Source organism: Strigops habroptila, chromosome 12 (genome assembly GCF_004027225.2).
Source record: "Strigops habroptila isolate Jane chromosome 12, bStrHab1.2.pri, whole genome shotgun sequence".
Taxonomy (NCBI): Eukaryota; Metazoa; Chordata; class Aves; order Psittaciformes; family Psittacidae; genus Strigops; species Strigops habroptila.
Window position 1 is genome coordinate 498620 of NC_044288.2, and position 25583 is coordinate 524202.

Here is a 25583-nt window from a genome sequence, read left to right on the forward strand (position 1 = left end):
AGCCTTGTGGGACATCCCCCCCCCCCGGGGCTCGCGTCACGCGGCGGAGGGTGGGGGCGGAGCCTCTTGCGTCACCGCGTGACGTCAGTGCCGCCCCTTCCCCAACGCCCGCGGAGGGAAGAGGGCGGGGGTGGGAGGGGGAGCGGAATCGCTCCGCCCATTTCCCCGGCATGACCAATGAGAAGCGGTCTCGGCGTAAGTGACGGGAAAGTAGCCAATAGGAGCGGGCGGGGGGCGGTGCTCGGCGGGCGGGGCGGGCTGCGCCGCGCTGCGCCGCGCCTGTCAGCGGGGCGGCGGGATGGCGGCGCTGTATGCCTGCACCAAGTGCCACCAGCGCTTCCCCTTCGAGGCGCTCAGCCAGGGCCAGCAGCTCTGCAAGGTCCGGCGGGCGCGGGGTCCCGCGGGCTGAGGGGGCGCGGCGCCGCCGGGCGCTGTTCGTGAGGGAGGGGCGGCGGGGGGGGCTAAAGCGGTCTTGGGGGGTTATGGAGGGACGGGGTGTGCTTATGGGAGCTATATAGGGAGGCCGGGGTGGCTCTTTGGGGCCTCAGGTGCGTGGTGGGCATATGGGAGGTGTTGAGTGGCTGGAGGCATGGGGGGAGCTGAGGGGCTTACAATAGTGAGGGGCTGCTTGTTTGTCAGGGGGTGCTGAGCGCATTGAGGGGTGCTTGGGGGTGCTGGAGAGAGAGTTATGGGGCCACTGGGGGGGAATAGGGAGGGAGGTGGGTGATGCTCATGGGGAAGGTGTGGGGGCAACAGAAGGGCTGTTTGGGAGGGAGGCTGTTGGCAAGGGGAGAGGCATGGAGCATGTGGGGGATCCCAGGATGTTTGGGAGGGACTGGGGACGTTTAGGGGGATCTTGTGGTATCTCGAAGGAGAGAGGTGAGTTTAGGGGAACAGAACAAGATGAGGGGTGAGATATGGAACGAGGGGCAGGAAACGGAGCAGCCTGGGGTGGCTGAAGCAGATGGGGCAAAGCAGGTGAGCACAGGGAGCACAGGCATGGGGTGAGAGGAGAGTGGGGCCAGAGGCACTTGGAGCACAGGAAGCCGGTGGGGGCAGAGGTATGGATAAGTGTGGCAGCACTCCCTGTTCCTGCCCTGGAAGGTGAGGCCACTGGGCGCTGGGCACAGATAAGCCCTTGTTACGAACCTCACTCTACTTGTGACACATGTGGCTCCTGTCACCCTTCCTCTGCTCTCAGCCCGTGTCAGCAGCATGACTGTACAGGGAGGAAATGTCTTGCTTGACGGATGAGTGTGCATGGGGTCAGCAGGTGACCTGCGGTTTGGGGATTTGGTGTGGGAGGGAAGCTGCATCTCACCCAACGCTGCTGTTGTTGCAGGAATGTCGGATTGCACATCCCATTGTTAAATGCACTTACTGCAGGACTGAATTCCAGCAGGAAAGGTAAATGCCCGCTGAAGTGGGGAGACCAGTGTTTTCTTTAGAGCAGGCATGCCAGAATGATTCCACCCCTTCAGCGACTGAGCTTTAACCTGTAGGTTGTTGTGCGGAGGACTTGGCCTTCTTCAAAGGTCTTCTAGGCAAGTCTGTGGTGTCTTTAGGTTTGCACTTCTTGCTTGGTTTGGTTTTTGGTCAGCTCCTAGGTGCATCTTCCAGTGAAGGATCTGGGTGCATCTTCCCACGAGTTTTCCTCGTACCTGATTTCCAGTATCCACAGATTATTTCCTAATGTGTTTCCTTTGGCTGTGCAAGTTGCAGAGGGAGGATTGGTAAACCCAATTGTGTGAGATGTCCTTTCCTGCGTTTGTTGGACAAATACACCCCTGCCCTGACCTGCCTCACCTCATCCAGAGCAGACCTCCTCCAGTCACCAGTGCTGAATCACGCCTGCTGCCAATCAGCCAGTGCTCAGACTCCTTTATTTGCGAGGACAAAAACCTGGTGGCACCTGGGGATGCCTTAACTAAAAGACACCTCCTCGTAATAGCACTTTTGGGCAAATTATCCTCAACCAGATGGGGATAAGAAACACACTTTGATATCCGAGTCCCTAGCGAAGGTGAATTCAGTCTCACCACTAGATACTGAGCCTAGGGGAGGCTGGGATCCTAAACCACAGAGGTTTCGTGTTTTTTGGGAAGTGTTAATAGAATGTTCTGTCCTTTTTTAACAGCAAAACCAACACAATATGCAAGAAGTGTGCTCAGAATGTGAAGCTCTACGGCACAGTAAGTGAGCAGCAGCCTCTGTTCCTTTCATCTTCCTCGTCTCTGTCCTGCTGGCTCCCAGAGCAGCTTATGGACTGCTCTGGTGTAATAGCATGGCTGATCAATAACGTGCAGGTCCCTCAAGTGTGAAGCTTTTACCTTTTCTCTCATTCTAGCACAGAAAAGAGCAGCTCTGCATCATTTGAGGCCAGGAGATGAACTATGGGCTAGCCGATAGAAATGAGAGCGTGCTTACACAAACTGAGATTGCTGCAGGAAGCAGTGCTAAATCTTTCCTTCCTGCTTGTCTGAAATCTGAAAAAGAGATTTGGATTGTATTATATATTGTCTGATGGTTTTATTGCACTTGATAAATGGTCCGGCTGCTCAATACACTTAGCTGGAGACCGGGGTCCAACTGGAGTTAAGTCTTCTGGCTTGGAACAAGGAAATACAAGCTTGGAAGTGATGGGGAGAAGGGGGAAGAGCAACATATTGGTGTAATTAGAAGGCACTGCTGTATCTGCTGTCTGTTCTTGTTTCTTAAAGCCAAAACCCTGCCAGTACTGCAACATTATAGCAGCATTTATTGGAAACAAGTGCCAGCGATGCACAAACTCAGAGAAGAAGTATGGACCTCCACACTCCTGTGAGCAGTGCAAGCAGCAGTGTGCCTTTGACAGGAAGGATGACAGGAAAAAGGTCAGTATCTCTGTAAAAGGAGGCCAAAAAGGTAAAAGGGCTGATCACAGTGGTTGTCTGTCCACGCCCTTCCGTACCTTCAGTATTTGTGACATAGCCTGAAGGAGCTGGAAGTGTCGTACCTCCACCAGGAAACACATTCCATGCTTCTGCCACCCTTTGCTTAAACAACACAAGTGCTCCTTAGGAGGTGTGTGTTTGAGGCCTGGTTCCTGCAGGCTGTCACCATCCCTTGGTCATTTGGGATAAGGCACTGATAATCCCTGTCCTCAGGCCAATCCTGCTCAAGCAGAGATCCTTGGTGAGCACCCTGTCACATTGGCATTGCTTTGACAGACATCCCACTTGAATGGTCCTGGTGAATGGGTGTTGTTAGATGGGCTGTAGGCAAAGCCTGGCAGAGACTTTAGTTAGGATAGAGAAACTGCTTTCAATGAATCCTGTCTCCATTGCACCAGCCATGCCAAATGCACTTCTAACCCTTTCCAGGCACTCGGGGTGCTTCGGAGTCACTGCTTGTTCATATGTGATTTTAAGCCTGAAGTTGCTTCTTGCCTTCACTCTCTTTGGTTTGTGGGCTGAAAACAAGACCCTAAAATCTCCCACTCTTTCCCTCTCACATTCCAGGTGGATGGGAAGCTGCTGTGCTGGCTGTGCACGCTGTCCTACAAACGGGTCCTGCAGAAGACCAAAGAGCAGTGCAAACACCTGAGCAGCTCCTCGCGAGCAAGCCTCCAAGAGAAGGAACAGTACAGCAGGCTCAGCAGTGGCAGCCACTACAACAGGTAACCTGCAGGAGCTTTTGATGTTGTGCAGGGTGAGCAAATGGGGGGCCTGGCTGCTCCATGCTCCTTAGATGCACATCCTAAAGGAACGGGGAGAAGCACCCAGCCTCAGTGATGGGTTTTGGGCTGTTGTTCAGGAGACTCTGGCTACGTGAGGCTTTGCTAGTTTGCAAAGCCCACTGTGCTGGAGTAGACTTGGAGGCCAACAGTGCTTCAACTTAGTGAACTTGTACACAATTCAAGTTCAATTGCATTTGTGGAATTCCATGATTTGAAATGGAGATTTGGAGCAGGAGTTCTTCACCTACATACTGCTCTGACTGACGCAGCGGTGCCTGCTTATTTTTAGTCTCCAGCTAGTCTTCAAGCAATGCATTTTTTCCTCATTCTTGTGCTAGAAAAGACTGGTTTAATGGGCCCATAGTGGGTGGGAATATTTCTCTGCTTCTCTGTCTTCGACTGCAAGTCATTCAGGTTCTGACATCCAATTTCCTCATCTTCCAGCCAGAAAACCTTATCCACCTCTTCTATTCAGAATGAAATCCCAAAGAAGAAAGCCAAGTTTGATGCCATATCTGCCAATGGTGACAGGTGAGCCTGGTACATGGGGAAATTGGGAGTGGGCTGTCTCGTTTGCTGAGTTTTGCAAGAGCCACAGTTCTGTGTGGATAGCAGGAAGCTCTCATGCCCAAGCTCTTGAGCTTTGGGACATCGAGGGGCTGCGTTAGCAGCTTTCCAGAACCTGGCAGCCCAGTGTTCCTTGGCATTTAGGCATAGCTTTGAAGAGGAAAAGAATATCTAGTGCCTGGACCTGCTAGAATAGAACCTGCTCGGTGGCTGAGCTCCCCACAGCCAGATCAGCTCCAGCCTCCCCCTGCAGTTAGAGCGAGAGGGGGGCTCTTGGCTACGCTGTGGATTGAGCTCTGCAGGCTTTGTGCTTTTGGGGCTATCAGGCTGATCTGCAGGGAGGCTGCCTCGGAGGAGAGGATGGAGACTCACCTCCTGTGTCCCCCCTCTGCTTTCTGGGGGTGGGCCAAGCAAGAAGCTTTGCTGCAAAGCATCAGATCCCATCCTAATGTCACAGTTTGTGCTGGATTATGTTGACGCCGGCTGCGTGTGCAGCAGAATGGGAGTCCCTAGCAGAAACAGGAGATTGAGATGGATTGTGATTTACTTTTTATGGTCTTGTACGTGCAGATTTTCATTCCTGCCTTTCCTCTCTGATTCTCAGCGTTCCTTCCTCTCCTGAGATGCTTTGTCCCCCTATCCAGAGTGCCCCGTCCACACTGGCGCCGTGGGCTGCTTCCCAACAGAGTCTCGGTGCCCACCATTGTCCTGTTTCTCAAGGCACTGACATCCTGAAGTGAGATCACGAGTTGTTTTTTCCCCTCTTGCCCTCCCTTCTTCCCTGGGAACTGTCTTATCCATGGAAACTATCCCTCTTGACGGATCTCTGTCCCAACAGCAGTGAATTGGGAGCACAGAGCATAGGCTCATTAGCACCAAAGGGTCTGTTAAAGCCACTGGTAATGAATGAATCACTACCTGCCTTGAATGTCTTCTCTTTGAGGTCACACATTGCACCTGTCCTATAGATACTACTGACACCTTGCCAGTGTTTGTTCATGTTTGAAATGCTGCAATGGGAAGTAGAACTCATTTGAATTCAGTGCTGGTGGAGCCAGAGGAGAGACTGGAGCCAAGCCCCTGGTAGAGCTCATGCAGCCCATTAGTATTGCTGCAGCTTTCCCTCTCCGGAGGCTCCTGCTCACCTCCTGAGGCTGCTCTCTGGGCTGTAGGACAGCACCAGGTATTTCTATCTGCTCACTAAAGCCTGGGCTAACAACTCGTAACAGCCCGTTTGTATAATAGCCTATTGAAAATAGCCAAGAAGCAAAAGGTCCCCTCCTCTGGCATCAATTGCTCAGCCATTCGTTTGCAAACCAGGAGCCTGTAAGAGAGGAATCAAACTCCTTCCTTTGCTCTTGTGTGAGATGTTGTGAGCCTGGCTCCTGCCAAGGCTCTGCTCTTTGCCACACGCTCTGTTTGATGACTCCCAGTAACAAACTGTGGGTAATTTTAGCAACTACTGAAGAGCTCCAGCAACGTGCTGTAGGAAAGGCAAGCTGCAGCTGCCTCAAATAGACACAGGGCTCTGCTTCTGGAGTGGAATAAGAATTAATAAGAATTAAGTGGGGTTTTGGAGTTGCTGGGTAGGGGGCTGTGAGGTTGAGGCCCCCCAAAACTCTTTCCTCTTGCCCCATTATCTAGAAGATTGTCCTCCCCAGAGTCAGTCTCGTGTCTGGGTCACAGCCTGTGTGTGGAGTTAGGGTCTGCTGCAGCACAGCATCGCCTGGAGTGGGGTGAGACACAACCAGCACCTCTTCATGCTGAGATCGGCTGCAGCTTCTGTACAGCATGTCTTGGCTCTAGCCAAACTTCCAGTGCAGGCTGGACACAGGAGCTTGGAGCAACCTGCTCCCGTGGAAGGTGTCCCTGCCCGTGGCAGGGGTTGGAGCTGGAGGAGCTTGAAGGTCCCTTCCAACCCAAACCACTCCGTGGTGGAATGATGGTGTTGAATGGTTCATTCTGGGTGAGCACTGGGAATAGCTGAGAGCACTGGCCCTGCTGCACATGGAGTAGCTTTTGGGGGTGGTAGAGGAGGAGGAAGTTCAGGTGCTGGTTCCTGTTGGCCTGGATGGATTCTTTCCTAAGGCAAAACTTGGCTCCTGGTTCGGTCAGCCTGGTCTGTGCCTGACTTGAATAGCAAAGTCTTTCAGCTTGGTATTTGTTTGGCCTAATTGCAGCCATTTAACTGTGCGGAGTTGAAGGCAGTCATTTGGTTTCTTTCCTGCTCAATAGAGAGAGGCAGGTGTCTTTGGAATTGCTCCAGTTTTCCCTCTGCCTCCACTGAAAGCAACGGGAGCTCATCCATGCGCTTCAGAGATGTGCATTTTATCCTGCTTAAACATGGAGAGTACATAGCCCCCTGACCTGTCCCAAGGGGCTGTGCTCACACATGTGACAGGAGGGGATGCTGCCTGGGCACCCTGAGCCCGCTGGCACCCACTCGTGGGTGCAGACCTGCAGGAGGAGGCCCTGGAAGCCCCAGCGGCAGGTACCAGCTCTGCCCGTGCTCCTGAGTGCTGGTGACCCTCCTGTCCCTTCTCCCCGCTGGGTGGCAGGGCTGGCTCTCACCTTCCCTGCTCCACAGGGAGCTCGGCAACAGGAGCTGCCAAGGAGGGAATTTTTCCTGCTGGAGCTGCTCAGGGAAATGGGAGCATCTCCCGGCACTCTTTGTCACCCCAGGACATGCAGGAGGGAAGCTTGCCCGGGTGTCAGCAAGAGGGAATCAGTGAGGAAGCTTTCTCTCTGTGGAGGCTGGGGGTTTCATCTATCTTTTCTTTCTCTCCTCCTCAGCATATTTGCACTGAGTGGGAAATTTAAGCTACTGTTAGTAACACACTTGCACGCAGGAAGGTGCTGGAGCACCCACCATCATTGTGCACAGCCTCCACTTGGGAAACTGTCCTCAGGAACAGTCTTAAAATGGAAGTATTCTCTGCTAGTGTGTGTGTATGGACCTCTTCTGCACTTGAGAGCTGCCCAGGGTGACCAGCACAGTGCTGGATCCAGCGCACCCAGCATGTTTCACCCATGCAAGACTCTTCCTCTGCGGGCTGATTCCTACAGACCTTCAGTTCTGAGTTTGCCTTTGCCAGGCCTTCTCTCCCAGTGCCACTGGCCTCTCCTGTCACTTCCCCATCGGTGATGCTGCCCCTGCTTAGCTTCCCTCTGGAGCTCCCCAGCACAGCGGTGCAAAGAGCCTTTGCTTCTGCCGCCTCCTTGCTGATGCGTCCAATCAATGTGCCTCTAATTAGAGAATGGATGATTTCCAGGCACTGGAGGAGAGCGCTGTGGGAGGTGAGCAGCCGGTCCCCTCTGCCTTGGGGGCCACATGGGGACTGGAGGCCTGGAGGGGGCAGTGGTCTTCAGGGGGGCAGTGATTCAAGTTCAGACCATGCCTTCCCCCCAGTCCGCTGCAGCTTTAGAGCTGAATATGGGCTTTAGGACATGTGTTGACCTACTCTGGAGGCTTTAACAAGAGTCAGCCTTCAGGTAACCCTGGCTACTGATCTTTATAGCAGCAGCGCTGCCTGATAAGGGCCAGACTTGAAGCAATCTTTTAGGCGAAGCTTTGTTCCTTTATTGCTGTTACACTTTTATTCAGCAGTTTCAGGTGTGTGTGGCTGGGAGGGTGCTGCCCTTTTAGCACCAGGAGATAAAAACCAGCCTTACCATGATAGCAGTAAGGAACAGGCAGCTGGCAAAGATGGGGTGAGCTCCCTGTGCCTGTAGCTTATCATATCTTATGATGTGAAACAGCAAACGCTGCAAGACTTTGTGTGGCTGCCCAGGTCACTGCCTGCCTTGTAGGGAGCTGTAGGAATTACCAGTGCAGGTGAGTGACTCATGCCCAGATAAGTTTTCGGCTGTTTGCTTAGGGTTAGAGTGCCTGATGGTGTACAAGTGGTGTGCTCAGCTGTTTCTCTTCCTGGAGAGAGTTTTTCCTGCTCTGAACTGGGAATGCAACTTCTTCCTCAATTGCTCTTTCATGGTGGGCTCAAAACATACAAGTCTTTTTATCCCCTCTCCCTGCTGAGAACAGTGCTGACTTTCATCTAGGTGTCTTCCTTTGCTGGGTTTGTTTAACTTGGAGGTTATTTCTCTTTCATGTTCTCTCCTCACCAGAGCATTTGTTTACACTCAGTGAGGTCTTGCTGTACATCCAAGAGCAAAGAGAGTTCCTCAGTGCTTGCATGAAGTTTCATTAGCTCTGTGATTGCTGTCCTCAACTCCTTGGTTTGAATAAAGATCTGGACTGTTGGAATGGTTGCTGCAGACACCATATGGCTGATGGTCACCCATAGCAGTGCGTGTCCCTGCTGATCATGCAACAACACAACTCGATAAATCACATGTAATCCCTGTTCCTTGTCATACCATGTGTTCCTGTGGCATCCAGCGCAGGGATACAGGTACCACCTGCGTTCAAGGAGCGTTTGGAGGACACAAAGTGTCATGAAATGATTCCTCTTCTCCTTCAGTGCCATCTGAGGGGGGTTTCCTGCCTTGGTGAACAGGTTGTGATGAGAGTCTTTCCCTGTTCTTGCTGCAGTTTTTCTCCAGACCTCGCCCTGGACTCTCCTGGCACTGACCACTTTGTTATCATTGCCCAGCTGAAGGAGGAAGTGGCTACTTTAAAGAAGATGCTGCACCAGAAAGATCAGATGATTCTGGAGAAGGAGAAGAAGGTACAGCCCTTGGCTTGCTTCCCCCGCAGCATGCTGACATCTTCACACAGCTCACACTCCAACGGAGTCTGCCTTTTGCTCCTGGGAATGAACAAGAGAGTTTCTGGCTGTTTCCAGGCTGCTTCCTCTCTTAAAGAGGCTTTCTGAACCCCCCCAGGAGATTTCATTTCACAAAGGGTCATTTTCTGACCCCTGTCTCTGAGATCTCTGTGTGAGGGCAAGACTGATTGAAAGACCATCCTGGCTGCTCCTGCTTCTCTGTGCCACCCAGTGGTATGGTTCTGGTCTCATTGCACTCCCCCAGCATGTTCCTGAATTCAAGCCAGTCTCACACAACTTCTGCAGGGTGCGGGGGGCTGAAGGTATTAATCTCTTCTTCCAGCTCACTTCCTGGTTTCTTTGCAGATCACCGAGCTGAAAGCTGACCTGCAGTACCAGGAGTCGCAGATGAGGGCAAAGATGAACCAAATGGAGAAGACACACAAGGAGGTCATGGAGCAGTTACAGGTGACAGCTTTTTTGTTCTTATTTGCTGAGCTATGCTGGACCCAGGAGTGACTGAGAACAGTCACTTGTGAGCTGCTGCACACCCAGCTCTGTTAATGCTGCTCAGCCCTGTCCTACAGCCCCTCTGTTCTGCCAGTTCTGGCAGTGCATTGTAAACCCTGTTTATATTCTTCTTGCTGCTCTCTCCTCTTACGCTATTGTAAAGTGCTGTGTCGTTTGAGGGGAACCATCAAACTCATTTTAGCTACTTCCAAAATCAGGCTTGAACCTGTTTCTCCAGACTGTAGAACCTTTGTCTTCCCCCTCACCATGTAGCTCTTAATGTGATTTATGGGACCAGTAACCAGAGAGAACAAAAGCTCAAGAAAAAACTGGCAGTTCCTTTAGCATTAGATCTCTGTAGTCCAAATCAAGAAGTCCCTGAGCTTTGAGGGAACAGGGAGAGCAGGATTCTTGTCATGGCCATGGAAACAGTAGGCAGACAATCAGCGTGAATACCCTGTGAGCCACCAAAGAGATCAGGTCAAAGGGGAGCTGGTTACAGGGAAGAAATCGGACAGAGAAATGAACTTTGCACCTTTTAATTACTCTGGGGTATGGAATGATCTAAAGCCCTAGCAACGAGAAATAGGAGGGGCTAAGACAAAAGGCTTATATTCCCCCTGGGAAAACAGTCCCTCCTCCAGCAGCACACACCCAAGTCCACAATTGGAGTGGAAGACAGGTTCTGTGTGTGTGTGTGGTGTGCAGAGGGCTGGATGTGCTTCCCACTCCTCGTCAGCGCTGGTGGGTTGTGTTTGAGGGGCTGGGGGCAGAGCCACTGATCCCTGCTCTGCGTTAGTGATCCTGCACTGCCTGTGTCAGCTCCGAGCTGCCTCTCCCTCCAGCTTTGGGTGTCCTGCCAAGAAGGAGTTGGTGTTTGCACTCCAGTTTGGAATAGACACTTTGCCATGAGCACAAATCTCCACTTTTTGCTTGCCTTGGGCAGGAGGTCAAGGGCTAAGAGGGAGATGAGCCCTCCTTGCAGTGCTTTCCCAAGGCAGGGCGTGCTGGTTGCTCAGTGTACACCCTGCCACTGCCTTTGCCATAGCTCCTGGAGGACGTCTGCCTTGAAAGCTGTCAGACACCTTCCAACAGCCTTAAACTTGCTCAGTTCTGAAAAGAAAGAGGAAACATCAGCTCCACGAGCAGCCCACAGCCTCCTGGGTGCAGAGGGGTTTGCATGTCTGTGCTGTACCCAGCTTGGAGCAGGCCTGCCTGGAACACATTTGCTCTGGTGTCCCAATGTTTTCCTTCAGCTGGTGTTGACTGAGGCTCTGGAAACTTGTCTTCACTGATGCCAAATAAAAGTTCAAACCCTCTCGGTGTACTGGAGGTGCCTTGAAGCGTTCCTATGATTCACTGTTTGAACATCCTCTTGCTTTGTCTTTATCTTTCCGTGGGGGGAAGCAGGAGTGCCTCTATGCTTCCAGTCTGCAGGAGGCAAAAGAAGCTGCTTTACTGCGTGCAGCACTGGAGCAGATGGTTTAATTCCTCTCATAACTCTTTACATAGTCATCCATTCACTGGGAACTAATGCAGAGGGCCTGTATCTGGCTTCACACAGGCTTCACCCCTTACCCCACAGCTGGAGCATGATGTATCATAGACTACAAGATGATTTATTTCCTAGAGTAGAGTGAGCTCCAAAGGTTGGTAAAAGGGGCTGGAGAGCCTTGTTTGTAAGTTACTCTGAGTTTTAATTAGGTGCAAACCAGAGTAAGTTGCTACACGGAGGTGCTCTGATGGGTTTGGAAAGCGAGGAGGGATGCAGGGCTACCACTTCTTGCTTACAGCAGTGGGACATGAGGGGAAAGGGCTGGAAGAGCCTTTTCTAGGTGGGTTAGAGATGAGATGCCAGACTCAAGCTCGTGCTGTGGTGCCACAGAGCCACATCCACCTCCTTTTTCATCTGCCTGCTTGAAGCCAGCAGCTTCTGGCCAGCCAATTCTAGGAGCCCAAGAACTAACGATGATCCATTAAATGCCCATTTTCACTGTGTTTCCAGGCCAAGAACAGAGAACTCCTGAAGCAAGCAGCTGCCCTATCAAAGGGCAAAAAGCCTGAGAAGTCGGGAGCAATAACCTCCCCTTAGAACCAAACCCCCAATGTGGGAGCTTACTCCAGCATTAGCCAAGGACTCTTGGAGACCTGCCTGATCGCTGGAAGCCAAAACCTCAGTGTGGTCCCTCTCCCCCTGCTGTGGACTCGATGGAAATGCCTGGTGTGTGTGTTGCCTTTCAACAGCATCCTGAGCGTGGCTGGTTCCCATCCATCTCTGTTGAATACCAGTCCAGTACCACGGTGATCCATGGGGAGAGGTCCCAACCATCCTAAATATCTCTCTCAGTTCCTACCACTGCCAACCCTTTCTATTAGCAAAGAGGAACCTGCTGCATTAGAGACTTCTTGCTCGGTTCCCAACCTGCTGCTGTGAGGCAATAGCCGTGGCCAGTCGGGAGCTGTGTGTGGTGGGAGCTTGGTTTCCCTTCAACTGTTCTCTCTTCAAAAGGAAGCTGATAAATCACCAGCCCAACAGATGTTACTGGAAGGTTGTGCCACTGCTGAGAATGCTTGATCCAGCTTTTTTTGAAGATGCTCCCAAAATGGGGGCTTTGTATTTCTCTTGGAAGGGGGGTTTGTTTTGTTTCTGGGGTTTTTCTTCTTTTCTATGTCAAACCAAACTGCCTGGGGTTGTGTTTTCTTGTTTTCTTACAATAGCTTTTGGGTTGGGAGCCAGAGTGTAAGGATACAGACGCCCCCCTCCCCTCCCTCCTGCTGCCCTGGTTACTTGGTGACCGGTGGGGCTTTGATGACTTCTGCAGCTTGGTGGGATCAAGAGTCTTTTACTCTGTTTCGCTACACCAGGAGCATCCGAGGCTTGGCTGTTCCCTCTGCTCCTCTCAGTCCCTGGGTTGAGCTCCCTTCCAGCTGCAGAAAGAGGGGCTGGCTTAGGAAAGTGCTTACTCAGGCAGCGACCCAAGCCAGGGAGTGTTCGTGGGGCTCTCCAGGGCCGTTCCTCACTGCTGAGCAGAAGCCAGCGGAATCAAAGGGCTATGAAAGTTCCCTGGACCAGGGACGTGCTTCTCAGCAACAGCCCAGAGACCACAGGCCTCTCTGGGGTGGGCACTCCCCCTGCTCTGCCTCTTGGGGTGCTGCTCCCAGAGGGCAGGATTGCTCCTCAGCATCCCAGCTCCAGTCAGAGCATGAGGAGCTGTGTGTGGGTCCGGGGACCGGCAGGGAGCAGGAGTGGGAGATGGAACCACAGGCTGGTGCTGAAGGTGGATAGAGAGAGGAGAAACCTTCCTTTTTGGTGCAGGGCTTTTATGAAGCTCTTCACTCGAGCTTGTGATGATTGGGTTTTCCCTCCTAAAGATGACTTTTCTCCAAGGCACTTTTTGGGATGATGTTGGCTCCCAGCATGGAAGGAGCATGCTGCCGCATCAGACCCAAGGCCATGGGGTTGGTTTGGGTTGTGTGGCTTTGTTTTCTAAAGAGCCTTCTGAGGTGAAAACAAGAAGACAAAACTGAAGCTGTCGCCCTTTGCCAGCAGGGAAATAACACCCCTGATTTTCTACTTCACACCTTCTTAGGAAATGAGGTGCATTGGTGGGGCTTTTTTTAACTGGGGGCTTTGCTTTTTCACCTCCCTCAGGATAAAGGAAGAGGGAGAAAGGCCCTGTTGTATATATGATGGGGGTTTTTTAATTGTGCTAAATGGATCATGCACTTGAGTAGCTGATGATTTGTAGTAAGAACATTGTTCCTTTGTATGTTTGTACTAATGGCGATTTTCAAAGGGATGCTTTGATTTGTACAAAACTCTTGGACAACTGTAAAAGCATTTTAAAAAACACTTGTGTCTTTCTTTCTGTGTCTGATACTTTCTCTTTACCTGCAAGAAAACCTTCCCCTGCCCAGAAGTGCTTTATCTCCTGCTGGTCGAAGCACCCATAGTGTTGCTTTTGGGGGCTGATGCGTTTGGGAATGAGATGGTGGGTTTCTGTTGTTTGCTTCACTCCTGCTTTTATTTCTCTCTTTAAATCCTCCTGATGAAGGCTGTTGCTAGGATCCTTGTTACTTGGTTACATCCAGCTTCCCAGGACCCGTCCAGCTGCATCCCACGGGATCTAGGCTTTAGTTTCTTCCCCAAGAATGAAGGCAGAGCACAGAAACAAAAAGGCAGGAGGAGAAGGGGGGTCATTTTTAAGCTCCAGATGCGAAGGAGGTGAGTAACCACCACATGAACTCTTCCCCTTTTCTCAGCCCCAACTCTGGAGGAAAACCAGGTTTTGGGGGTTGGTTTTTTAAAGCTTCTCATTTCCCAACAGAAATCTGGGAGTGAAAACCTCCCAGAGAGTTCCATTTGGGAATAGCCCTGTCCTGTGGGAGCCGCATGTCAGCATTTAGTGCTTCCCCTGCCTGTTCACATTGCGCTTTCCTTGCACCAGGCAAAGACCTGCTGTGTCCTTGAACGTCTGCTCCCTGTAGGGTAGGAAAAGGCTAATCCCAGCTCTCCTGCTTCAAGCCCTGCAGCTCCCGCAGCCTCCCATTGTTTCTGCAGCTCAGGGTGATGCCTTCTCCAAGTACCTGTGCCAAAAACCTGAGCTAGTGCCCTCAGCCTGGGCAGAACCCACTGGGATACACAGAGGGTGCCAAACCACCGCGGTCCATCCAGTGTGTCCTTCACAGCGTGTCACTGAGCTGAGCATGACATCTGCAGCCTTCGGCAGCTCCGCATCCCTCCTCTTCCTCCTCCTCAGGCTGGTTTTCAGGTGCCTGGATGACAAGCTGTCAGGACTGCCCCTTGAGAAGGTGAGCTGGCACCTTCTTGCTGCTGCCTTGAGCGTGCCAGTGGTGCTTGGCGCTTACAGGGTGCTTTATCTCTGCTGAGCACAGCATTGGGAATGGGCCCAATTATCCTGCTTTACAGCAGGGCAGGAGGCAGATGAGAGCTGATCTGCCAAAGGCTGGGCTCCGGCTCAATGGGGAGGGCTGCAGTCAGCCAGAGAACCTCATGCTCCACCTCTGGTGCCTCCGAGGGGCTTCTCAGTGTCTGCCATGTGGAGCTGCAGGGAGATCTCAGCTGGATTCAGGCAACTGCTGCATTTCCCAGCCAGGCCTTGGGTAAGAAATGACTGGCTCCTGCCTTTACCCGCTGGCTCTCTGGTTCATCCAGTGCTTGCAGAAGGATATACAGATATATTTGATTACTTTTGGCTTGTGATTGCTTTATTGCTATTTCAGAGCTTTAGGAAAACACAGTTTTAACAGGAACTGAACACACCTAAATATGACATAGTGATCTCAGCCAGCTGCTAGTAACCAAATCCAGGTTAGAACTGAGTTCCAGGTTTTTTGCCCATTCCACTCATTTGAGGTGAGCTGATGTTTGGCTGTCCCTTGCCTGAAGCTCAGTGTTTCTGGAGCGCTGAGCTGGGGAGCTGAAGGTGCTTGGGTTTGCAAAGCACTTCCTAACCAAGAGGATTAGATTTTAACCTGTTCTGTCTTAAGTAATTACTTGACTAAATATCTCCTTTACAATCTTGCAGGGCCCCTGGCAAGGTTCTGAAACTCTTCTGCAGCCTAATAGCATGTACCTGCAGCAGAACTGAACCTGCTGAAGCACAAGTCAACTCACTTAACCAGCCTGGTAATTACCCAGCACCACCCTCCCTTCCATTCCTCCCTCATTGCTGGGCTTTTCTGGGAGCACTGACTCAGGCAGCACACCCTGGCTTTAAAATGGGCTTTAAAGAACCCCAGCACTAAGGCTCTTAAAGTCCTTTCAAGTTGTAGTAAGTCGTGTGTGGTAGCTGAGCCAGGAGAGGAGAGCAGCAGCCTGGTGAGCACCAGCCTTGGTCCGGAGATGAAGGGAACAAACTGGCAGTGAGACCTGCTCCTTTGGGATTGAGTTTCCCCCTTTTTCACAAGATTTCCATGAAGAAAACTCAGCTGCCCTTTGCCTTCTTTCAAAGGGAATCTCCAGAGCTCCAGGAGTCCAAAGGTGTTTTGGCTGTAATCCCTGTCCTTACCAGTTCCAGACCAGGTCCACTGTGTCCAGTCCCTGCTCCCAGAGTGCACGGGGATAGCAGCTCCCTCCTGCTGCTGTTCCCAGAGCTTCCAGAGCAGTGAGGATCACAAACCAGTACAAACCACTGTTTCTAATGTATTTACGCTGCAGAAGACATGTCCATTTGCCTTTGGTGTAGAAACACCGATGGAGCAGGATGCTCCTGTTGGCCTCGGAGGTGCTGCAGTGCCAAGGACCATGTTGGGGGTGACCTCCATGGCTCCAAATGGTGCAGCTTCAGAGGAATCCCCTTCTCCTCCCCACAAATGAGCTGGGCTTCCTTCTTCCAGCTCCCCAAGGCTCGGTGCTGGTGGGTTTTCCCACTGGAGGCTGTTAGTGGGGAGGTGTAGGGTGACCAGCCATGGTGGTGATCCAGCACCCAGATCTTCCTACAGGAGTGGGGCATGTGAGGAAGGAAAACACTTAATGGTGTGTTATCCCTATTGAGAGTCCCTGTGTGGTCTCTGCTGCTTCCCTTTGTCCTCAGAGTTCAGGCTGGCCAAAACCACCAACTCGCTGAAGTCCCAATCAGCAGCAGTTGTCCCCAGCCAACCTTGCTGTTTGCTCTGAGGTGACTTACCTTGAGCAATAGGCATTGCCTCCCTGCTCAGCTTCCTTGCAGCTCTTCAACTCAAGCAAGACTTGTCCAGTCAGCGTCTCGAGCACTGGAGCACTGTCAGTCCCTAAGGAATTGCTGAGCTGTCGCTTGTTTCCCATGATTGGTGGTTCTGGGAACAGGGTGGTTGGGTTCAGCTCTCAGTTTCCTCTCTCGAGAAAATGTTGCCTCTCCTTTGTCACCCTTTTTCCAAGGAATATTGCATTGAGCCTTGCTGGAATGCTGCTGTGTGCCCGGAATCAACCAGCATGGAGAAATCCTCCTCCAGTTGTATTTCCTTGAGGAGCCAGTGGGCACCGGAGCTGGTGCAAGGCCTGGAGCACAAGTGTGATGAGGAACGGCTGAGGGACCTGGGCAGGTTTAGTCTGGAGAAGAGAAGGCTCAGGGGGGACCTTCTCGCTCTCTGCAACTGCCTGACAGGAGGATGGAGCCAGGAGGGGGCTGGTCTCTGCTCCCAAGGAACAAGGGATGGGACAAGAGGAAACGGCCTCAAGCTGCACCAGGGCAGGTTTAGCTGGAGATGAGGAACAATTCCTTCCTCAAAGGGTGCTCAGGCATTGGAACAGGCTGCCCAGGGCAGGGCTGGAGTCACCGTCCCTGCAAGTGTTCAAGGCCAGGTTGGACACAGGGGCTTGGAGCAACCTGCTCTAGTGGAAGGTGTCCCTGCCTGTGGCAGGGGGTTGGAACTGGTTTGGCTTTCAGGTCCCTTCCAACCCAAACCATTCCAGGATTCTGGCACCCGCATGGCAGGGTACAAGCCCTGGTGCTGCCTCTCAGCAGCCGGGATGGGCTGACCTGGGGCTGTGGAGCAGATGGGGTTGGTTGTGTGCTGCTCTGCTCTTGCTCCGTGCACCAGCATGCCAGCTCCAGGGAAAACATTCTTCTGGCACAGCCCTCCGTGTCTTCTGATGGGATATTTTTACATTGGATACTTGGCAGCGTCTCCAGCCCATCTCTCCAGCTGGATCACTGCCTGGAGAGGTGAGCCCACCGCTCACCCACAGCCCTGGCGTCCCCGTGTCCATGTCAACCTGTCACCCTCATGTCCAGAGCTTTCTGGGGGGGCAGAAAGGGGAGAACAGAGATAGCAAAACACCCCTAAAAATAGCAGCAGGGTGTTAGGTGGCTGTGTGGCGCCGGGAAGGGGACAAGGACAAGGAGCAGCCGTCCAGGGGGCATCTGACACTCTTGGCTGTGCTGCCACATTGGGTTCATGCCATGTTGGGTTAATGGGCCAGAGCTGGGGCCCAGAGCTGGTGGAAGCTGTTTCCAGGCAAATCCCGAGTTGTTTGTGCAGCAATTCCCATCGGCTGGACTTTGCCATGTGCAGGCTGTCGAGCAGCAGCAGGTTGTTATCAGCGCCGCTGTCTGTGGCTGCCCGCGGTGGGAGGGTCGGGTGTATTTTTTTGACTTCTTTCCCCTTTTATTGGCGTTGGTGGTTGTTATTCCAGCAGATGGGAGCTGGAATTCTTGGGGCTCCTCCGTGGTGGGTGAATCCCAGTGTCCTACAGGGATGCGTGGGGTGCTGCAGGTGGCAGGAGGGGGGCGTTTCCGCCTGGTTCCTTTCTCCCCTTGGCCCCAGCAGGCGTTTCCCATCGCTCCCTGTGCCCAGGGATGGGAATGCCGCGGGTGACGGTGCGGCTCCTTCCCCCGGGACCCGACGGGACCCACCGCGAACTACAACCCCCAGCACTCCCTGCGCCGCTGCCGCTCCCCATTGGCTGGCGGCTGCGCCTTGGCCACGCCTCCTCGTTGCCCATTGGTAGCGCCTCAGCAGGGGGCGTGGCCGCCCCGCCGCCGCCCTATGAAAGCCGCGCGGGCGCCGGGCACCGGGAGCCGGGAGCGTTCTAGAGCCCGGGGGGACCCCGGGACCCCCCCGTGTGCCCCCCCCCCCCCCGGGGCCGGCCCCACCATGCTGGTGGCCGGCTCGCCGTGCCGCCCCGCGGGGCTGCGGGAGTACCGGGGCTGCGGGGTCCGGCGGGGCGGCGAGGTAAGGGGCCGGGACGGGCGCGCCCGGGCTATCCCGGTTGGCATCGCCCTTCCCGGGGTGGGATGGGGTGATCCAGCCCCTTGTCCCCCTCCCCCCAACGCGGCTGGTTGCAGGGAGTGGGGAACCGGGGCCGTGGTGGAGGAGCCGGGACGGGGCTGCAGGAGCAGCCCTCCAGCCGAAGGATAAGGGTGCTGGGAGCCCAGTCAGGGGTGCTGGGGATGGGGTGGCCTCATCCTGGCATTGGGATGGTTGGAAGGGGAGATCTTGGGATGTCCTGAATGCTGTGGAGCAGAGGTTCTGCCCGCGGGTGTGGGCTGGGAGGTGAAGGGGAGCTGAGACAAGGGGCCTCTCGTGAGGTTTGGCTCATGCTGCTATTCCCGAGCTGCGAATGGGATCCCCCTCATGTCCCCGTGCCTGGGAAACATCTGGCATCACCCATGGCTTTTCTATTGGAGGCCAGTGTGCAGAACGCGAGTTCCTGAGGAGCCTGTGGGTTTTTATGGGATAGCCCTGTTGTCAGTCTGCAACTCCAGTCCTCCAACATGCCAACTTCCCTGGGAAGTTGGGAATTGCATCTCTTTAAGACTTTAAAGGCTTAACACTCCGTGTTGTCCTGGTATGAGCTGGTGCTTTGGAGCCGGCTGGGGGAGGCCAGTGCTGGTGGGGATGCCCTAGACCTTGGTACCATGGACTGGACCGTCCCGTCCACCATGCTCTTGGCACTGCTCTCACTGCCCAGTACAGCCATGGGGCAGCTTCCAGCGCCGTTCCAGGCAGGAGCATGGTTCCGAGGGGCAGACCCGCTCTGCTGGGTGCCTGCAGGGTGTTTGCTTAACCTCCCCTTATCAGGAATGATTTTCCAACACCTGACTAAGCACTGGCACCCGCGCTGCTTGGCACACCCTCCGCCTGCTCCCGAGGGATTAACTTCTTTCCCAGTGTCTCCATAGAGCTCCCGGGCTGGCTGGAGCCTGGGAGCAAGGTTGTGGAGCAGGTCTGGATCAGCGCACCGCCTCCCTGCCTCAGTTTCCCCAGCAGTGGAAGCAGGAGGTGATACCCTATGCGGTGGTGGTGCACTGAGGGTTAACCACCGAGGATTGCTTAACACAGCAAAACATAACGAGCCTCTTCGGAGGATGATTAAAATGCACCTTCAAAGGTCACCCTGAGCTGTCATTTCTGGGCTCCAGGCTCCTTCCTGCCACCCGGGTTGGAAGTCCTGTGGTCTGTCCCTATGGATTTGCCTTGCCGGGGTCCCAAGGGAGCCTCTTGGAGCACCAAAGCAGCCATTTTGCCCCAAAATGTGAGTCAGCACAGAGCCAGCTCAGCACCCGCTGTCACCCCCGTGCCAGCCCAGTCTCTTCAGTGGTGACTCAGGGCAGGAGCATCCTGCTGGGAGCGAGGGGAGCTGCCGGATGCAGGCGCTGGTGGCTGCTGGTGTGCTGGGACCCGCATGGGGAGCGCATGGTCCTGTGGCAGCTGCTGTGGGGTCACCTCCTGCCACCCATACTCACACCCACCATCACCAGGGCTGTGCCTGGCTCCAGCTCTTGGGTGGCAGCCCCAGGGCATATTCCATAACAGGGCACCACGGAGAAGACCCCTGGGAGAAGTAGGAGAAGCAGCTCCCTGTCCTGTTGCTCCGTGGCCGGAGAGCGGGATGTGCTGTCCTGGTTGTGTGTGTCACCGCATCCCAGCCTGGTTTGGGTTGGAAGGGACCTTAAAGCTCATCCAGTTCCACCCCCTGCTCCCAACCATCTCAGTCCTGGTCTCTTGCAAGCACCATGTCTCTCCTGCATTTGGGGGGACAGTGCACCCCACGTGCCTCCTTCCAGGGCTGCGGCTGACACCCATGGGTGCTGTGTGTCCCCTGTCCCATGGGCGATGGGTGCGTGTCGCCATGGCTCGTGTGGGTGGTGGCTCCTTGAGTCACCCCTTCCGGTGCCGGCAGCGGCTCATCCCTGGGGCACTCGGTGGCTGGGCTGACGCTGCTGCTCCTTCCTCCCTAGGACACCGGGATCAAGGTCCCCCAGGAGCTGGAGAAGGGGCCCAGCGCCTTCATCCCCCTGGGAGAGGTGAGAGGATGGGGATGGTCTTGGATGGGTGCATCTGTCTGTGCCGGTGTAGACAGGGAAGGGTTCCCACTACCCTATGGCTGGTGCCCGGGTGGGATGGGGAAGGGTGCCCCACTCTGCTGCTATCCTTGTGGCAGTGGGGGGGAGAGCAGTTGTGTTCCACCCTGGTTTTTCCTGCTGTGCCTCAGTTTCCCCATTCATCCAAACGTCTTCCCCCTGTGCTGCCCCCCCCAAATAACACCCTGCAATCCCCATAGGGCACCCTCAGCCCTATCTCAGCACCCGGTGTCTGTGTCCCAGATGGTTCCTCCTGTGCTGGAGATAACACGGTGGTTTCGTCACCCGGAGAGGCTGTGGGGGGGCGGGACCCATCTCCTCCTCCCCATTGCACACCGGGGCCCAAACAACCAAACAACTCCACTGGTGGGGCTGTGCGGGATCCACAATGGAGCCCCCCAGAGCTGGGAGCAGTGGGGAGCAGAGGCGGTGTCCGTACCGGGCAGGGGTGAGTGCTTGATGGGGTGGGATGGGTGCTCCTGGCCATTGGTGCTTGGGTTTAGGGGGTGTTCCTCTAGGATAGGGGGGCTGCAGCACACAGCCCTCCCCTCCCCATCCCCACAGATCCTGCAGGAGGGGGTGGAGAGCAGCCTGCGCCAGCTCCTCATCGAGGCCTTCGTCTCGGCGGGCAGGGTGGACAACATCACCATGGTCATGGGGCTGCACCCCCAGTACCTCAGCAGCTTCTGGAAGACCCAGTGCCTCCTGCTGCGCATGGACGGGCCCCTGCCCTACTACAAGCGCCACTACATCGCCATCATGGTGAGCGTGGGGCTGCTTTGGGCTGCGGGGTCCTGTCCCGGGCTTTTGGGACCCCACTGAGCTGTGGTCCCAGAGGCTTGGTGTCATGGTGCCCACCATGGGTACCCAGCACCCTTCCCCTCCAGTCCCTGGGGACTGGCACTGATGGGGGCGTGGCACAGGCCCCTGTCTGGACACTCATCCCCAAGGAAAACCCTCTAAGAGCGATTGGGGGGGGGGTGGCTCCCTACTTTGGCTTCTCCAAGGGCTTATAGCAGGGTTGGGGCACCCCGGTGCTGACTGCCCGGCTCTCCCCACAGGCAGCAGCTCGGCACCAGTGCTCCTACCTGGTGGGCTTGCACATGGCGGAGTTCCTGCAGGTGGGGGGGAACCCCGCGTGGCTGCAGGGGCTGCACTGTGCCCCCCCGAAACTCAGGAATCTCAATGAGATCAACAAGCTGCTGGCGCACCGGCCCTGGCTCATCACCAAGGAGCACATCGAGGTGAGAGCGCCCCAAAATCCACAGCCAGTTTGGGGGGGGTTTCACCTCAGGGGCCACATCCTGCTTCTACAACCCCCCCCGGGCTGAACCTTGTCAGGGCTCTGAGCTGGAGGGCAGGGATGGGAAGGGGTGGCTTGTCCCCTATGGCTGGGGACTGTCCTGCTGGTCCCAAACCCCCTCATGTCCCCCAGCCCCGTGGCTGTGGGGTGTGATGGGGGGTACAGCCTGGGGGGGTCTCTCCAATGCCATGTCCTTTGCAGGCTCTGCTGAAGACGGGCGAGAACAGTTGGTCCCTGGCAGAGCTGGTGCAGGCGCTGGTGCTCCTCACCCACTACCACTCACTCGCATCCTTCGTCTTCGGCTGCGGCATCAACCCCGAGGAGGACCAGGAGGGGGGGCAGGGCTGCTGGCCCCCCCCGACCCACAGCGACAGCAGCCCGGCCTTTGAGGACAGCATGGGGAGCTGTGGGGTAAAAGAAGGGCTCTGCCTTGCAGGGGTTGGGGTGGGAAGGGAGGGCATGGTGGGGGGCTGGACTGCCTTATGGGGCCGCCACTGCGAGTTGCCCCAAGGCCCTTTTACTGGGAGCAGCAGATGCTTTAGAGCCATCTTCCCAGTGCCAGGCATGAAGCATGGGAAGAGCTGGGGTCTGGGCAGGACCTGAGGCTGGGGCTGGTCCAAAGCTGAAAGCAGCTCCATGCTCCCCTCTGCAACCCCTCTGCAACCCCTCTGCAACCCCTCTGCAACCCCTCTGCAACCCCTCTGCAACCCCTCTGCAGCCTTGACCCCGGGGTCTGCTTCTCCAGGGCAAAGATGCCATGCAGGAGGTGGAGGTGCTGATGGAGAGGATGAAGCTGCTGCAGGAGAGCCAGCAGGAGGAGGAGGGTGTCACGCAGGAGGAGATGGCGACACGCTTTGAGATGGAGAAGACAGAGAGTTTGCTGGTGGCTCCCTCCGGTGAGGAGGTGCAGGGGAGCTGCTGGCTGGGAATGAGGTCCCCATGGGCCAGGGAGGCCTCATGGGAGGGGGGAAGGAGCCGAGATCTGTGCAGGGAGGAGCAGGATGAGGCCCCGAGTGCAGGGGGTCACCCCCCATCACCCATGGCCACTGTGGTGGTGTCTCGTAGATCTTGCGGATCACTCCCTGCAGTCCAACGTCCTCTGCTTCGTGGAGGATCCCGAGTTCGGCTACAAGGACTTCACCCGGAGGGGGGAGCAGGCACCCCCCACATTCCGTGCGCAGGTGGGTGCTCACTTCACCTTCTGGACAAAGGGAAGGGGTGCAGGGGGCTGGTCCCTGGCTTTGAAGGGACCCAGGCTGAGAGAGCTGGGCTGGGGCAGCCTGGAGAAGAGAAGGCTCCTGAAGGGGAGACCTTAGAGCAGCTCCAGTGCCTAAAGGGGCTCCAGGAAACCTGGAGAGGGGCTTTGGACAAGGGCCTGGAGGGACAGGCCAAGGGGAATGGCTTTAACCTGCCAGAGGGGAGATTGAGATGAGCTCTGAGGCAGAAGCTCTTCCCTGTGAGGGTGCTGAGGCGCTGGCACAGGGTGCCCAGAGAAGCTGTGGCTGCCCCATCCCTGGCAGTGTTCAAGGCCAGGTTGGACACAGGGGCTTGGAGCAACCTGCTCTAGTGGAAGGTGTCCCTGCCCGTGGCAGGGGTTGGAACTGGAGGAGCTTTAAGGTCCCTCCCAACCCAAACCAGGCTGGGATTCGATGACCCCACGGTTCCCCATCAAGCCCCTACCCCAGCATCCTTTTTCTGGCAGGATTATACCTGGGAGGATCATGGGTACTCGCTGATCAACCGCCTCTACCCCGACGTTGGGCAGCTGCTGGATGAGAAGTTCCAGGTCGTCTACAACCTGACGTACAACACCATTGCCATGCACTGCGGCGTGGACACGTCCATGCTGCGCAGGGCCATCTGGAACTACGTCCACTGTGTCTTTGGCATCCGGTAGGTCCATGAGCCATGGCCAGAGCCTGGTCTCCACCTTGGGTCGAGCCCATGAGCAGCTCCACCCTGAGGGTCTGACTTGGTCTTGGTTAAGACTGTTGCTGCTGCTCAGACTAAGGCAAAGTGATGCTGTTGGGGGGGCCCTGCTTAGGTCCAGCAAGACCCTGGGGGTGTGAATGGGGTTGTGCCTGGAGTAACGTGCTCTCCTCTTTGTTCTAGCTATGATGACTATGACTACGGGGAGGTGAATCAACTCCTGGAGCGCAACCTGAAGATCTACATCAAGACGGTGGCTTGCTACCCGGAGAAGACAACCAAGCGGGTGTACACACAGTTCTGGAGACACTTCAAGCACTCGGAGAAGGTGCCGTCCCATCCCTTCCCCTCCTCATCCGGGGGGTGCTGAGCCCTCCATGCCCTGACCCTGCTCTCCCTGTGTAGGTGCACATCAACCTGCTCTTGCTGGAGGCTCGGATGCAGGCAGCTCTGCTCTATGCCCTGAGAGCTGTCACCCGTTACATGACCTGACCAGCCTCTGCTCCCTCCTCCTCCTCCAGCCCCAGGCTGGGGGGGAAAGCCAAGGGGGGAGCTGGTACCAGAAAGACTTTCCTGCAATATTGTCTCCCTGCTTAAGGAGCTGTGGAAGGAGAGTTGGGGCTTCCCCATCCCTCATCCCAGGAGAGGGGACCCCAAGGAGCCCTCAGTGCTGGGAAGACCCCGGAATGCTACCCTGGGCTTGGGGGTGCTCGATGAAGCCAACCCGGGGTGCTCAACGAAGCCAACCTGGGGTGCTGTGGGTGCTGCCTTCACCATGTAGCGCTGGTGTGCCACATCCTGGCACCAAGATTGTCACCGGGGAGGGCTTGTGCCAGAGATCACCACAGGACATCACCGGCTTTGCTCCTGCTTCTTGGGGTTGTCTTGTGCTGGAAGACATGGGGGTGCTGCCCTGGCACCCCCTTCCCACCCAAGGAAGGCACCGCAGCAGCATTGGGAAGGATCCAGCCACCCCAGCTCCCGGTGCTGTTCATCTCTGAGCTGAGATCACCCATGGCTGGGGCAGAGGCTGCAGCATCTCCCTGCCTTGTCCTGCTGTGACATGGGGGCATCCCCTCTGTGTCTGAGGTGGGGAATGGGCTGCTCTGAGGGTTGTGGGGTGGCCTGTGGGGTGGCTGTAGCTTTATCCAGAGCACTTCCCAGGGCGCGGGTCGCTGGGGAGGTGCCTGTTGGGATGAATCCCAGCTCCTGGCTCAGCCACCCTTGCATTGTCCCTGTGCCCCCTTCCTCCAGTTAAGTTATTTCTATGTGGTTTGGGGTGGATTTACTCCTGCCTGGGCATGGCGATGCCATTGGGACTTTGGTACAGACCTTGTTTGAAAGAATAAAATGGTCGTTTTCTTTATTCCTCTTTTCCAATGTGCTGCCATGCAATAGCGGGGGGAGATGGAGCTTCCTTTTGCTCTTAAAGGATGGGCTGAGGGTGTCCTCCTGCTCTGGGAGCAGCCTTGGATTGTCCAAGGGGGACAAATGGGAGGCCCATTTGTCCCATTTGCCTCAGGGGTTGGGCTCCAATGCACCCCTTGTAGTGACCATCCCCAACTTCTCCTTGGTGTTGGGGTACCAGGATTTGGGGTACCCACACTCAGCCCAATAGTCGGTGTCTGGTGGGATCCTCCAGTCCTGCTGCTGGGATGGAGCTGGGGGGGTGTGTGTGAAGCAGCACTTGGGGGCACCCCAGCCCTGTGACATGGAGTCCAGCACTTATCAGGGCGCAGGCAGGAGCCCCTGGCAGCTGCTGATAAGATCCTTAAGGAGAGACCAGCCTGTGCCCCTGTTCCAGCCCCATCCCTGCAGCCTAAGGAGCTGGATCCCAGCTCTGGGCATATCCAGCCCCTCCAGACAGGTAGGACTTGCCATGGGGCTGGAAGTGGCTCAGACCTCACCAGCATGGGAAGGGTTTGATGCAGGTGTATAGGGCAGAGCCTCTATTTGCACCATGCATGGGGCGGGTGGTCAGCGCAAGGGCACCGGGGAAACTGAGGCAGGAGGATGGGTCT

General features: G+C 55.4%; 2 protein-coding genes across 6 annotated transcripts; both read left to right on the forward strand.

Moving 5' to 3' along the window:
* Positions 1–245: 245 nt before the first annotated feature.
* FAM76A (family with sequence similarity 76 member A) lies at positions 246–13375 on the forward strand. 4 transcript variants are annotated; one of them, XM_030504289.1, is made up of 10 exons: positions 246–379; positions 1343–1407; positions 2138–2192; positions 2721–2873; positions 3501–3658; positions 4163–4249; positions 4890–5021; positions 8838–8973; positions 9379–9480; positions 11528–13375. In XM_030504289.1, exons 1-10 carry the CDS (start codon positions 299–301, stop codon positions 11612–11614), a joined length of 1056 nt encoding a protein of 351 aa, XP_030360149.1. In that variant the 5' UTR covers positions 246–298; the 3' UTR covers positions 11615–13375. The 4 variants fall into 4 exon arrangements, with proteins under 4 accessions (XP_030360149.1, XP_030360150.1, XP_030360152.1 ...); XM_030504290.1 differs by lacking the exon at positions 11528–13375 and adding an exon at positions 10571–11377; XM_030504292.2 differs by lacking the exon at positions 4890–5021.
* Positions 13376–17998: 4623 nt separating this feature from the next.
* Positions 17999–24928, forward strand: SESN2 (sestrin 2). 2 transcript variants are annotated; one of them, XM_030504280.1, is made up of 10 exons: positions 17999–18198; positions 20208–20273; positions 20895–21092; positions 21392–21574; positions 21835–22044; positions 22379–22529; positions 22699–22814; positions 23336–23526; positions 23746–23890; positions 23968–24928. In XM_030504280.1, the coding sequence occupies exons 1-10, from the start codon at positions 18013–18015 to the stop codon at positions 24052–24054; spliced, it is 1533 nt and encodes a 510-aa protein (XP_030360140.1). In that variant the 5' UTR covers positions 17999–18012; the 3' UTR covers positions 24055–24928. The 2 variants fall into 2 exon arrangements, with proteins under 2 accessions (XP_030360140.1, XP_030360142.1); XM_030504282.1 differs by lacking the exon at positions 21392–21574 and having other exon boundaries at positions 18067–18198.
* Positions 24929–25583: the final 655 nt, after the last annotated feature.